Source organism: Caretta caretta, chromosome 2, assembly GCF_965140235.1.
Source record: "Caretta caretta isolate rCarCar2 chromosome 2, rCarCar1.hap1, whole genome shotgun sequence".
In the NCBI taxonomy this organism is placed as follows: domain Eukaryota; kingdom Metazoa; phylum Chordata; order Testudines; family Cheloniidae; genus Caretta; species Caretta caretta.
Window position 1 is genome coordinate 146,773,247 of NC_134207.1, and position 14,621 is coordinate 146,787,867.

The following is a 14,621-nucleotide window of genomic DNA, read 5'->3' on the forward strand; positions in this document are numbered from 1 at the left end:
AGTCTTGTCCCATAGTTCCAAAACAATAGCCAATAACTCATAGAACTTTAAATATGTTGGTCTTAGAGGCAGTCCAAGTCAGTTGGTCCTATTATCGTGACTATTTTTCCAATTTTTTAAAATAAAATATAAAATATCCTCTTTCAGAAGCAAAGATGCACATTCTTGTTGAGATCCTAATTTATTGCACTTAACCTTCTCTGATTTAAATGGTAATTTTTTTTGTAGACATTAAATATAAATGATGTACATGTGAATAAAATGTATAATCTTGCTCCTCTGGGTGCAGTTCTCTTCAGCAGCCTAACTATTAAGTTATTAGGATAGATAGGTTAGTGCTGCCCTTGTTTCCTTGCCTATTTTGTGTTGGAATTCTGTGAATTGCTCTCCATGTCTACAATGTGCCCCTTCTGAAAATTAGTCCTTGAAGTAATATAATAAGAGTGGTTTTTTTAGTTCCAAGAGTGCTTTTTTTTTCTTATTACATTAGTTCAATCCTTTAACATTCAAAGATATCGGTGTGTCTCTCTTTTAAACTGGTAATAATTTGACACATCCAAAATGTAAATATGGGGGGGCGGTTACATACACATTATATACACCTTAGGTCTGATCTTGAATAGATTATCACTAAAATCATCAGACCAACTAACTTTTTTCCCTGACCCAATACCAGTTGAGGTCAATGGAAGTATTTCCATTCACCTGAGTGAGCTTTGGATCATAGACAATCCTTGGGCATTAAACACTTGAAGAGGCTATCTGATCATATAAACCCTTTATGGCAAATGTCCTATTATTAAGTGTATTGTTTTCATAACTGTATATGTGCATATGACACAAACATCTGCTTGTAAATTTTCATAAAGAAAAATATCAATCCCCCACTGCCTCCCTAATTCCCTCCTGTCTCCCATAATCTCCTTCTGTATTCATTCCATTTGTATTCCCAGTTTTAAATCCCCAAATCAAATACCAAATGACTGATCTGCTTTATTGAATCTCCCCTTGAATACTAGGTATACCTTTTGCAGATCAAAAAGTACTTATTCTACCAACTGGACCCCTCAGATCAATTCCTTTTCATGAGATTAGCATGGGACGTTCGTTGTTTTGTATTATGCTTTTAAGGAACTACAGTTTGGACTCACTGTCATATCAAGAATCCAAGTTTGGCCTATCGGTGATGTATTGGTGTCCCAAACCCCTTTTTATGTTATGAATATTCCCATTCTCTAGCCTTTTGTGTACATAATTTTGAGTGGAGAGAATATTTTTATAGTTTTGTGTCTATTACTTGCTATTTGATGTCACACTGTGATTTGTAGACACCATTGCTGGTTTTGCTGTCTTCCTAATTCCAGACACCCCCCAGAGTTTCCTTGAAAAAAAGAAAATTACTTACCGTAATTCTTGTTCTTAGAAGATATATTGGTTACTATGTGCTCAAGCCTGCAAGATGCCCTCAACTCCCACTGGGAGGGCACTTGAGACTTCACAGGATGCAGTTCTAGGATTCCCATCCACTCATTCACCTTTCCCTCAGATTTGGGGATGTAATTTCTGTGTCTTGTTTTGCCTAACAAAGGGATGACTGAAGCAGTTAACCCCTGTTATGCCTCATTAGTATGCAGGTAAACACACCAGCTGCTATTGAAGTAGTTTAATAGCTTGAATTCTGAGCTCTGAAACATTCCACACTCAATCACATAAGTAAGGCATGACGCAAAGAGTGGAGATCTAATATAACTTTTAAATTCATATATTGTATTTCACTTAGGTAACGTTATTTGAACCATACCATTTTAGATTTTTTTTCAAGAAGGGAAAGAAGATAATTTAACATTTTGTTAAATGTGATGGATAGTCAATGTGTGTGGAAACGAATTTTAAAATAATATTCAAACAATTAAGATTTCAAAGTAAAACACTGAAAAAATAAGTGCCGAATTAGGGATGGTTGTGAGAACTTAACTTTGCCTCATCACTGCTGTACTGCCCAAGGGTTGTCCTTTTTAGCGGAAATAGATCCATCCTTTCTCTTTGGATGAGAACTCAGTGGCCTCAGTCCCTGCTCTGTTTCACAGAGTGCAGCTTGGTGGACAAAGATAGGATGCAGCCTTGTTATAGGCAGGGTTTACCTCAGCATCTACTTCCCTGAGCACAATGGGTCCCAGGTGGCATTAGACCAGGAAAAAAAATTTCATTGCTTGGTACCCCACCCATGTTCACAGAGTGCACTATAAACCCAGAAAGAACAAGCCACAAGTTTGCACTGATTCCTCTACACTCAGCCCTGGTCTACACTACAGGGTTAGGTCGAATTTAGCCATGTTAGGTCGATTTTATAATGAATGCGTCTACACAAGCAACCCTGTTCCGTCGACCTAAAGGGCTCTTAAAATTGACTTCTGTATTCCTCCCTGGCAAGGGGAGTAGTGCTAAAATCAACCTTGCTGGGTTGAATTTGGGGAAGTGCGAACGCCAGTAGATGTTGTTGGCTTCCGGGAGCTATCCCAGAGTGCTCCAATGTGACCACTCTGGACAGCACTTTCAACTCCGATGCAATAGCCAGGTACGCAGGAAAAGCTCCAGGAACTTTTGTATTTAATTTCCTGTTTCGTCAGCATGGCAAGCTCAGCAGCACAGGTGACCATGCAGTCCCCCCAGGAATCACAAACAAGCTCCAGCATGGAGCGAACAGAGACACTGGATCTGATTGCTGTATGGGGAGAAGAATCTGTGCAGACAGAACTCTGATCAAAAAGAAGAAATGCTAATATATATGCCAAAATTGCAAAGGGCATGATGGACAGAGGCTACAACAGGGACACACAGCAGTGCCGTGTGAAAGTCAAGGAGGTCAGGCAAGCCTACCAAAAGACAGAGGAGGCAAACGGTCGCTCTGGGTCAGAGCCCCATACATGACGCTTCAATGATCAGCTGCATGACATTCTAGGGAGGGACCCTACCACCACCCCACCGCTGTCCATGGACACCTGCAAGGGGGGAGTCTCACACAACACAGAGGAAGATTTTGTGGATGAGGAAGAGGACGAGGAGGAGGAGGATGCACAGCAGGCAAGTGGTGAATCTGTTCTCCCCGGGAGCCAGGACCTTTTCATCACCCTGGAACCAATACTCTCACAAGGTGGGATCCCTGACCCTGAAGGCGGAGAAGGCGCCTCTGGTGAGTACACATTTGTAACTACAGTACAGGGTTTAAAAGCAATAGTGTTTCATGTTTGATTTGCCCTGAAGACTTGGGATGCATTCGCGGCTAGTACAGCTACTGGAAAAGTCTGTTAACTTTGTCTGGGGATGGAGTGGCAATCTTCCAGGGACATCTCCATAAAGCTCTCCTGAAGGTACTCTGAAAGCCTTTGCAGAAGGTTTCAGGGGAGGGCTGACTTATTTTGTCCTCCACAGTAGGTCACTTTACCACGCCAAGCCAGTAGTAGTCTGGAATCGTTGCAGCACAAAACATAGCAGCAAATGGTCCGGGTTTTAATCACATTCAAGCAGCATTCGGTCTTTATCTTTCTGTGTTAGCCTCAGGAGAGTGATATCATTCATGGTCACCTGTTGAAATAGGGGAATTTTTGTAAGGGAACAGTAAAAGGACCCCGTTCATGCCGGGCTATTTGTGCTTGGCTAAAAGGCATCATCCCATAGCCACGCGGTGGGGGAAGGGTGAAGGGATCATCCCAAATAGCCACGCAGAGGGGTTGAGGGAAGTGTGTGCTGCACATCCTCCCGAAAACCACAGCCCCTCCTTTTAAATGGCAAACCCAACCAGCATTGCTTGCTATGGGAAAGCAAGGCACTGCAGTTTGAAAACATTTCGACATGTTATGAAGGCATTAGAAGCCAAGTACCCTTTGGCTTACCATGGCTGCCTGGAAACCGAATTCTGTTGCCCAGCTGTGTGTGATGTGTCACCATACCAGCAGGCGCTCAATATAAAAGGCCAAATGTGACCTTGTACCTAAAGCACATGTGCTGCCTGCTGTGAATTGCTTGATTCACTGTGAAAGAGTCTCCCTTTTGTTCTCAGAAAAGTATCATCTTAAATTTTACACTCTCTTTTTATCCCCCTGCAGGTGCAAATGTTTCCGTGTTCCCCATATCATCTCCGTCCCTGAGGTTATCGCAAATTAGAAGGCGAAAAAAACGCACTCGCAATGACATGTTTTCCAAGCTCATGCAGTCCTTCCACACTGATAGGGCATAGCGGAATTCATGGAGGCATTCAGTAGCAGAGTTCAGGAAAGCTTTAAGTGAGCACTATGAGAAGAGGCAGGATGCAATGCTGAGGCTAATGGGGGAGCAAATGGACATGCTCAGGCGTCTGGTGGAACTGCAGAAAAGCCAATAAGAGCACATACCGCTGCTGCATCCACTGTACAACCGCCTGCCCTCCTCTCCAAGTTCCATATCCTCCTCACCCAGATGCCCAAGAATGCGGGGGGAGGCTCCGGGCACCCAGCCACTCCACTCCAGAGGATGGCCCAGGCAACAGAAGGCTGTCATTCAAACAGTTTTGATTTGCAGTGTGGCTACAATAAGCAATGTGCCCTTTTCCTCCCCGTCTCCCTCACCCCACCCTACCCCACCCGGGCTACCTTATCAGTTATCCCCCGCCCCTTTTTTTTTTAAATTAATAAAAAAAGAATGCATGGTTTCAAAACAATAGTAACTTTATTTCCTTTGCCAGCTGTGATCGAAGGGGGGAGGGTGGTTGGCTTATGGGGAATTAAAATCAACAAAGGGGGCGGGTTTGCATCAAGGAGAAACACACAACTGTCACACTGTAGCCTGGCCAGTCATGAAGCTGGTTTTCAAAGCCTCTCTGATATACAGCGTGCCTACCTGTGCTCTTCTAATCGCCCTGGTGTCTGGCTGTTCAAAACTGACAGCCAGGAAATTTGCCTCAACCTCCCACCCTGTCATAAACATCTCCCCCTTATTCTCACAGATATTATGGAGCACACAGCAAGCAGTAATAACAATGGGAATATTGGTTGTGCTGAGGTCTAACCTAATCAGCAAACAGTGCCAGCGAGCTTTTGAACTTTGTGACAAAGTTCCTCCTCTGCCTTGGTGGGTCCTGCGCTTTTTGGCTGATTTGCTCGCCTCAGAGGTTCACAGTAGCCCTCAGTTTGGCCACTTCTGCTAGAGGCTCAAACCTGCCGTTCACTCAGCTAACCTCCTCACTGGCCAGCATTGGGGAAATGGAGAACAATCCCGCAGTCTCTGTGTCCCACCTAGTGGGTCTGGGACAGGCCAGATCCCTTTCCAAAATACACCTTCCGTTCTGGTGTTTCTCACAGATCAGGTCAACTTGTCCTGTGTCCGATCAGGAGTTGTGGGGATGAGGGGAACCCAGGCCCACCCTCTACACCGGGTTCCAGACCAGAGCCCTGTGGATAGCAGCTGCCTACAATGTCCCTTGTATCAGCTGCATGACAGCTACAACTCCCTGGGCTACTTCCCCATGGCCTTCCCCCAGCATCTCCTTTTTCCTCACTGATGCCTGATCACGTTTGTACTCTTCAGTCCTCCAGCAGCACACCTTCTCTCTCCCTGCTCCTTGCGTACCCCCCGACTAACTGATGGGAAGGCCTTTTTAAACCAGGTGTCCTGATTAGCCTTCCTGCCATAATTGATTCTAGTAAGTTCTTAATTGGCGCCAGGTGTCTTAATTAGCTTGCTTGTCTTAATTGGTTCTAGCAGGTTCCTGATTGCTCTAGGTCAGCCCCTGCTCTGGTCACTCAGGGAACAGAAAACTGTTCATCCAGTGGCCAGTATATTTGCCTTCTACCAGACTCCTGTATCCCACTGCTCTGGGTCTGTCACAACATCCAAAGGCACATTCTACCACCATTCTGCACTTGCTCAGCCTATAGTTGAACTGCTTCTTAGTACTGTCCAGGCTGCCTGTGTATGGCTTAATGAGCCATGGGAGCAAGGGATAGGCTGGGTCTCCAAGGATAACTATTAGCATTTCAACATCCCCAACAGTAATTTTCTGGTCTGGGAAGTAAGTCCCTTCTTGCAGCTGGTCAAACAGCCCAGAGTTCCTAAAGATGCGAGCGTCGTGCACCATCCCACATTGATGTCAGTGAAACGTCCCTTGTGGTCCACCAGTGCTTGCAGCACCATTGAGAAGTACCCCTTGCAGTTTATGTACTGGTTCGCAAGGTGGTCCGGTGCCAAGATAAGGATATGCGTTCCGTCTATCGCCCCACCACAGTTAGGGAAACCCATTGCAGCAAAGCCATCCGCTATGACCTGCACATTTTGCAGAGTCACTACCCTTGATAGCAGAACGTCAGTGATTGCATTGGCTACTTGAATCACAGCAGTCCCCAGAGTAGATTTGCCCACTCCAAATTGATTCCCGACTGACCGGTAGCTGTCTGGCATTGCAAGCTTCCACAGGGCTGTCGCCACTCACTTCTCAACTGTCAGGGCAGCTCTCATCTTGGTATTCCTGTGCTTCAGGGCGGGGGAAAGCAACTCACAGAGCTCTAGGAAAGTGGTCTTATGCATGTGAACGTTTCGCAGCCACTGGGAATCATCCCATACCTGCAAGACTGTGCGGTCCCACCAGTCTGTGCTTGTTTGCCCGGCCCAGAATCAGTGTTCCACTGTATCAGCCAGACCCACTGCTGCCATGATGTCCCAATTGCCACATCCCGTGCTTTCAGGAACATCTGTGTCCATGTCCTCCTCACAATCGTCCATGTGCTGCTATCTCTTAGCCAGGTTCTGCACATGCTGCAGTATAATGCACAAGGTGTTTACAATGCTCACAACAGCAATGGTGAGCTGAGCGGGCTCCATGCTTGCCGTTCTATGGCATCTGCACGGGTAACCCAGAAAAAAAGGTGCGAAATGATTTTCTGCAGTTGCTTTCGCAGAGGGAGGGAGGAAGGGAGGGGAGACTGACAACATGTACCCAAAACCACCCGCGACAATGTTTTTGCTCCATCAGGCATTGGGAGCTTAACTTAGAATTCCAATGGGCAGCGGAGATTGTGGGAACTGTGGTATAGCTTCCCACAGTGCACCGCTCCATGAGTCGATCCTCGCCACGGTAGTGAGGACGCACTCCGCCAACTTAATGTGTTTAGTGGGGACATACACAATTGACTGTATAAAATCGATTTCTAAAAATCTACTTCTATAAAATTGACCTAATTTCATAGTGTAGACATATTCTCAGAAATTTTTGTATTTTCTGCAACCAGAAAACAGGGTCCCGCACAATAGATCCCTCTGGAGCAGGATTCACTTTAGCTCCCCTTCCTTCACAAGGTGCGGCACAGACAGCCTAAAACAAGGAGACATCCTTCAGCAGGCATCTCCCTGGTTTCTCAGGCAGTGGGGACTGTGTCTAAAGAGAGCCAGAGTACATCCATTACTGGACCCAGAACTGTGCAAGGGAACCACACCACACCACACCCTCCCTCCCTCCATGGTTGAATAGGACCCAGGTGGTGCCCCTTTAAAGAGAAGAGCCAGCCATACATTCCAGCCTGTAGGAGCAGAAGCACGCAAAGCAGATACCTCCGAACACAGTACTTCCTACAGTTCTGCCTGAACATTCTCTGCCCTGTGCTGATTGGCTGTTCACTCTAACCCTCTCCCTCCTAATTTATTCAATGATATTGCATTTATCAATGTACATATGTGGTAGGTAAATGCTACATTTATCTCTTATCTTGTATACTAGGTGAATTATAATTCTTTATTATTTCAGGAAAGATTTAAAGTTCGTCAGTGATATTGAGAAGGAAATGAGAACACTCGTGGAAGCTGTAAATAAGGTTGGTGGCCAAAGAATTTGCTTTACACAGAGTGTTCATTTAAAAGAAATAGTGTGTTTATTGGAGTCGATGTTAATGACACCGTTGCTTCAACTTCCAACCATTGAATTTTAGACAAATTCAGACTAGAAATAAAGTGCAAATTTTTAACAATGAGGGTAATTAACCCATGGAATAACTTACCTAGGGTGGATTCGCAATCACTTGAAGTCTTTTAAATAAAGATTGGATATGTTTTTAAAAGATGCTCTAGTGCAACCAGAAGTTATGAACTTGATGCAGGGATCACTGGGTGAGATTCTTTGGCTTGTGTTATGCAGGAGGTCAGACTACATTATCATAATGGTTGCTTCTGGTTTTAAAAATCCATGAATTTTAATATAATTTTGTGAGGTAGAGGGAAATAATCAAGTAATGATAATTGTATATTTTCATTTCAATGAATATGAGCATTAGACTCTTTGACTTTGTTTTTTATGGTTACCGAATTTTGCTCTTTCAGCAAGTTTTTATCAAAATTCAAATAAATTTCATTTTGCTTATTTGCAATATTGAACACTGTTATTTCCTAATGCTAAATTTAATTAATCTAATAGTTTCTTGGTTTCAGTATGTCAAGCCTTTGTTCTAAATTCTGAAACATTTTGGTGATATTTTGTCTCATCTTTACTTGACATTTGGAAAATGTTATTTAACAGAATGTTTATTGTTTGTATGCCAAAAGAAGATGAATAGTATAGCAGAGACAAACTAATATCTTTAGTTCAATCTTTCTGAAATGCTCTCTCTGCTGTTACTGAAATTCTTTTTCAAGTGATTGCGCCCGAGGAACAAATATTTAATAATGGACTCTTCATAAGAATGACCATACTGGGTCAGACCAAAGGTCCATCCAGCCCAATATCCTGTCTACTGACAGTGGCCAATGCCAGGTGCACCAGGGGGAGTGAACTTAACACATAATGATCAAGTGATTTCTCTACTGTCATCCATCTCCACCCTCTGACAAATAGAGTCTAGGGACACCATTCCATACCCATCCTGTCTAATAGCCATTAATGGACTTAACCTCCATGAATTTATCCAGTTCTCTTTTAAACCCTGTTATAGTCCTAGCCTTCACAACCTCCTCAGGCAGGGAGTTCCACAGGTTGACTGTGCACCGAGTGAAAGAAGAACTTCCTTTTATTTGTTTTAAACCTGCTACCCATTAATTTCATTATGGTGGCCCCTAGTTCTTATATTATGGGAACAAGTAAATAACTTTTTCTTATTCACTTTCTCCACACCACTCACGATTTTATATACCTCTATCGTATCCCCCCTTAGTCTCCTCTTTTCCAAGGTAAAAAGTCCTAGCCTCTTTAATCTCTCCTCACATGGGACCCATTCCAAACCCCTAATCATTTTAGTTGTCCTTTGCTGAACTTTTTCTAATGCCAGTATATCTTTTTTGAGATGAGGGGACCACATCTGTTTGCAGTATTAAAGATGTGGGCGTACCATGGATTTATATAAGGGCAATAAGATATTCTCTATCCCTTTTTTAATGCTTCCTAACATCCTGTTCGCTTTTTTTGACTGCCACTGCACACTGTATGGACGTCTTCAGAGAACTATCCACGATGACTCCAAGATCTTTCTCCTGATTAGTTGTAGCCAAATTAGCCCCCATCATATTGTATTTATAGCTGGGGTTATTTTTTCCAATGTGCATTACTTTACATTTATCCACATTCAATTTAATTTGCCATTTTGTTGCCCAATCACTTAGTTTTTGAGTTCTTTTTGAAGTTCTTCACAGTCTGCTTTGATCTTAACTATCTTGAGCAGTTTAGTATCATCTGCAAACTTTACCACCTCACTGTTTACCCCTTTCTCCAGATCATTTATGAATAAGTTGAATAGGATTGGTCCTAGGACTGACCCTTGGGGAACACCACTAGTTACCCCTCTCCATTCTGAATGTTTACAATTTATTCCTACCCTTTGTTCCCTGTCTTTTAACTAGTTCTCAATCCATGAAAGGATCTTCCCTCTTATCCCATGACAACTTAATTTACATAAGAGCCTTTGTTAGGGACCTTGTCAAAGGCTTTCTGGAAATCTAAGTACACTATGTCCACTGGATCCCCCTTGTCCACATGTTTGTTGACCCCCTCAAAGAACTCTAATAGATTAGTAAGACATGATCTCCCTTTACAGAAACCATGTTGACTTTTGTGCAACAATTAATGTTCTTCTGTGTGTCTGAGAATTGTATTCTTTACTATTGTTTCAACTAATTTGCCAGGTACTGACGTTAGACTTACTGGTCTGTAATTGCCAGGATCACCTCTAGAGTCCTTCTTAAATGTTTGCGTTACGTTAGCTATCTTAGAGTCATTGGGTACAGTAGCTGATTTAAAGGACAGGTTACAAACATAGTTAATAGTTCCGCAATTTCACATTTGAGTTCTTTCAGAACTCTTGGTGAATGCCATCTGGCCCTGGTTACTTGTTACTGTTAAATTTCTCAATTAATTCCAAAATCTTCTCTAGTGACACTTCAATCTGTGTCAATTCCTCAGATTCGTCACCTACAAAAGGCGGCTCAGGTTTGGGAATCTCCCTAACATCCTCAGCCATGAAGACTGAAGCAAACAATTAATTTAGTTTCTCTGCGATAACTTTGTCTTTAAGTGCTCCTTTTGTATCTCGATCATCCAGGGGCCCCACTGGTTGTTTAGCAGGATTCCTGCTTCTGATGTACTTAAAAAACATTTTTGTTATTACCTTTTGAGTTTTTGGCTAGCTGTTCTTCAAACTCCTTTATGGCTTTTCTTATTACATTTAATTTGGCAGTATTTCTGCTCCTTTCTATTTACCTCACTAGGATTTGACTTCCACTTTTTAAAAGATGCCTTTTTATCACTCACTGCTTCTTTTACATACTTGTTAAGCCACAGTGGCTCTTTTTTAGTTCTTTTACTATGTTGCTTAATTTGGGGTATACATTTAAGTTGAGCCTCTATTATGGTGTCTTTGAAAAGTGTCCATGCAGCTTGCAGAGATTTCACTCTAGTCACTGTACCTTTTAATTTCTGTTTAACTAACCTCCTCATTTTTGCATAGTTCCCCTTTCTGAAATTAAATGCCACAGTGTTGGGCTGTTGAGGTGTTCTTCCCACCACAAGAATGCTAAATGTTGTTATATTATTGTCACAAGAATGCTAAATGTTGTTATATTATTGTCACTATTTCCAAGCGGTCCTGTTATAGTTACCTCTTGGACCAGATCCTTTGCTCCACTCAGAACTATATCGAGAGTTGCCTCTTCTCTTGTCGGTTCCTGTACCAGCTGCTCCAAAAAGCAGTCATTTAAAGTATCGAGAAATTTTGTCTCTGCATTTCGTCCTGAGGTGATACGTACCCAGTCAATATGGGGATAATTGAAATCCCCCACTATTATTGAGTTTTATTTTGATAGCCTCTCTAATCTCCCTTTGCATTTCATTATCACTATCACTGTCCTGGTCAGGTGGTCGATAATAGATCCCTACTGTTATATTCTTATTAGAGCGTGGAATTACTATCCATAGAGATTTTATGGAACATGTGGATTCATTTAAGATTTTTATTTCAGTTGATTCTACATTTTCTGTCACATATAGTGCCACCCCCTCCACCCCGGCATGCCCTGTTCTGTCCTTCCGATATATTTTGTACCCCAGAATGATTGTGACCCATTGATTGTCCTCACTCCACCAGGTTTCTGTGATGCCTGTTATATCAATATCCTCTTTTAACACGAGGCACTCTAATTCACCCATCTTATCAATCTATCAGAGAAAGATATAACACGATAAAATGGTTGGAGCTATGGAAAAATTCTGACTAAAAATAAGGTGTGAATTCTTAACAGTGAAAGTAAGTAACCATTGGAACAATTTACCAAGCTTCGTGGTGCATTCCGCATCCCTGATAATATTTAAATCAAGACTGGATGTGTTTCTAAAAGTTAGGAATTATTTTCTAAAAGCTAGGGATTATTTTGGGGAGGTTCTATGGCCTGAGATCAGACTAGATGATTACAATGGTCCGTTCTGGCCTTGGAATCATAGAAGATTAGGGTTGGAAGAGACCTCAGGAGGTCATCTAGTCCAACCCCCTGCTCAATGGACCAACCCCAACTAAATCATCCCAGCCAGGGCTTTGTCAAGCCAGGCCTTAAAAACCTCTAAGGATGGAGATTCCACCACCTCTCTAAGTAACCCATTCCAATGCTTCACCACCCTCCTAGTGAAATAGGTTTTCCTAATATCCAACCTCAACCTCCCTGTGATGTTCCCCTCTGGTGTTGTCTGGACCAGTGATCTGCTAGGTCACTCCAATCCTTGACTCTGGGAGCCAGCCTTACCCTGCTCAGCTGTGAGAACCCCCACTCCTGAGCTGTTCACGCACAGCCTCTGGCCTGTAAACTCATCCCAGTTACTTGCAAGCAAATGACACTAGCCAATACCATTGGTCCCAGACACAGCCCTAGGAACCTCCGTCTTCCAGTATCCAGTTATGCCTGCTGGACGCTGCAAGCTTATATGAGTTTGTCAATTTAACAAAGAAATTGATATGCACCAGGCTTATTATCCCAAGGGGAGTCTCTGTCACGCTTCAAACTAAATGCACTGCTTCAGGTAGAATAAACAAATAAATTTATTAACTATAAAGATAGATTTTAAGTGATTATAAGTCAAAACATAATGGGTCAGATTTGATCAAATGAAATAAAAGCAAAATGCATTCTAAGCTGATCTCAACACCTGCAGTGCCCTTACAAACTTAGATGCTTCTCACCACAGGCTGGCTGGTTGCTCTTCAGCCAGGCTCTCCCCTTTGATCAGTGCTTCAGTAGCTTGATGTGGTGTCTGTAGATGTAGGTAGAAGAGAGAGGAAGAGCATGGCAAACGTCTCTCCCTTTTATCATTTTCCTTCTTCCCTCTTGGCTTTGGCCCCTCCACCCCTCCCTTCAGAGTCAGGTGAGCATTACCTCATTGCAGTTCCAAACTGACCAAAGGAAGGAGGGTGACTCCCTTGAGAGTCTCCCAGATTCTTTTGTTGCTGTCTAGGCCAGCATCCTTTGTTCCTGTGAGGCTGGGCTGGGTTTGTCCCATACATGCCCTGATGAGGTGTGAACTGCATCTCAGCTCTTGGAGAATTTTTTGCCTGGGCTTATTTTAAGCCATGAGGATACATTTTCAACCTCATAACTACATTCATGAAATTATAACCTATAACCTTACTATAACAACAATGCTCAGTGCATCATGAGCCTTCCAAAGACACCCGACACGACAAATTTTGCATTGGATACCATGCAGTCATTTTACAAGGATGAATATGGAGGTTCTGGATGTCCCCCCAAGTGTCACACCTCCCCTCTTAGTTTACTGAAAGACGGTTAGTCGTTGATTAGCTCAAAGGCAGTTTGTGTTATAGTTCTCTTGGCATCCAGCCATTAAAGCCATGAGGCAGTGTCCCTCAGTTTCCCCACCCACACACAGGAAGCCAGGTTTTTTATGGTTTCTCTGCTGAGATAAGCTTTAAATCTGTTTACAGGTATTAATTAAGCCCTGCCTCTACCAGATCCATCTTTGGTGTCAGACTGGTCCTCAGAACAGGACCCAGCCTTCTCGCCAGCTCATTCCAACAGCCCAGATCCCCACTGCCGGCCCTGTCTGCCTCACTATGACCCAAAAGCCAAACCATGGCTCACCTATCCACAGGGATGCCCATGCCAGGCAACCCTTATGCCTTGCCTACTGGTCCGCCTGGGACCCATACTGCCGCTGTGGCCTCTCCTCACGCCCACGCCACCTCCCATCTTTGCCTTCTTTGGACCCACCCTCTGTCTAGGAGGATCCCCACAGAGCTTCAAACTCTTCCAGTGCCCTCCATACCACCAGTATTGCCGGCACCATTGGCTCTCTCAGTCCCAACTGGGGCTTCTTCATCACGTGATGATGTCATCATTCCACCTGCACTCACCTCTAGATGACCATGTTCAATACCAGAACCTTCTCCACCATATGGCAACGTCCCTTAACCTCCCTTTGGAAGATGTCCAAGACCCCCATGATCAGTTCGTAGACATTTTGCAGCCCCCTGGACTCTCCCCCACCACCTTGCCCATACACTATGTCATTCTCCAACTAGCACAAATTGTTTGGCACACCCCTGCCTTCTCCACCCCTACTCCAAAATGAGCTGAGTGCAGGTACTTTGTCCCAGCAAAGGGGACAGACTTCTTGTTCTCCCGCCCTCCTCCAAACTCCTGGGTGGTTCAGGTGGCCACAGAACATGCCCGCCAACAACATCTGCATTCCACCCTCCTGAACCAGGCGGTGAACAAGCTTGACCTTATTGGCCATAAAGTCTGTTCCTCCGTGGGCCTTCAGTTCCGCATTGCCAGTTACCAGGCCATTCTGGCAAAATACAACTTCCTTTCCTACACACAAATTGCAGACTTTCAAGTTTTCCTGCCCCCTAATTAAAAGCAGGATTTTCAACACCTTATGGACAAGGGCAAATTAGTCGCCAAGGTGGCCCTTCAGACCACGGTCGATGCTGCTGATACCGCCTCCCACTCCCTGGCTTCCGGCTTGACTCCCGGCTACAGTCCAGTGGATTCCCAAAGGAGGTCCAAACCACACTTGAGGGCCTCCCATTCAACAATCAAAAACACTTCAATGATAAAACTGATGAGTCCCTTCACTCTCCCTATCTCCTCATACCAAAGAAAGGGGGTGG

The 14,621-nt window shown here is 43.8% G+C and overlaps 1 protein-coding gene across 6 annotated transcripts in view; it reads left to right on the top strand.

The window, feature by feature from the left end:
- NFX1 (nuclear transcription factor, X-box binding 1) overlaps nucleotides 1–14,621 on the top strand; it is a 253,243-nt gene that overhangs the window by 199,795 nt on the left and 38,827 nt on the right. For 4 of the 6 annotated variants that reach the window (XR_007355121.2, XM_048839501.2, XM_048839500.2 and 1 more), the window contains one exon: nucleotides 7,769–7,835. Coding sequence is in view for 3 of the 6 variants with exons in the window: in XM_048839501.2 (XP_048695458.1) it covers nucleotides 7,769–7,835 (67 nt within the window). In the remaining 3 variants the exon portion in view is untranslated. Of the gene's footprint in view, nucleotides 1–2,627; nucleotides 3,191–4,103; nucleotides 4,281–7,768; nucleotides 7,836–14,621 lie in introns of those variants that run through there. The other 2 variants (XR_007355124.2, XR_012667101.1) reach the window with 2 other exon arrangements.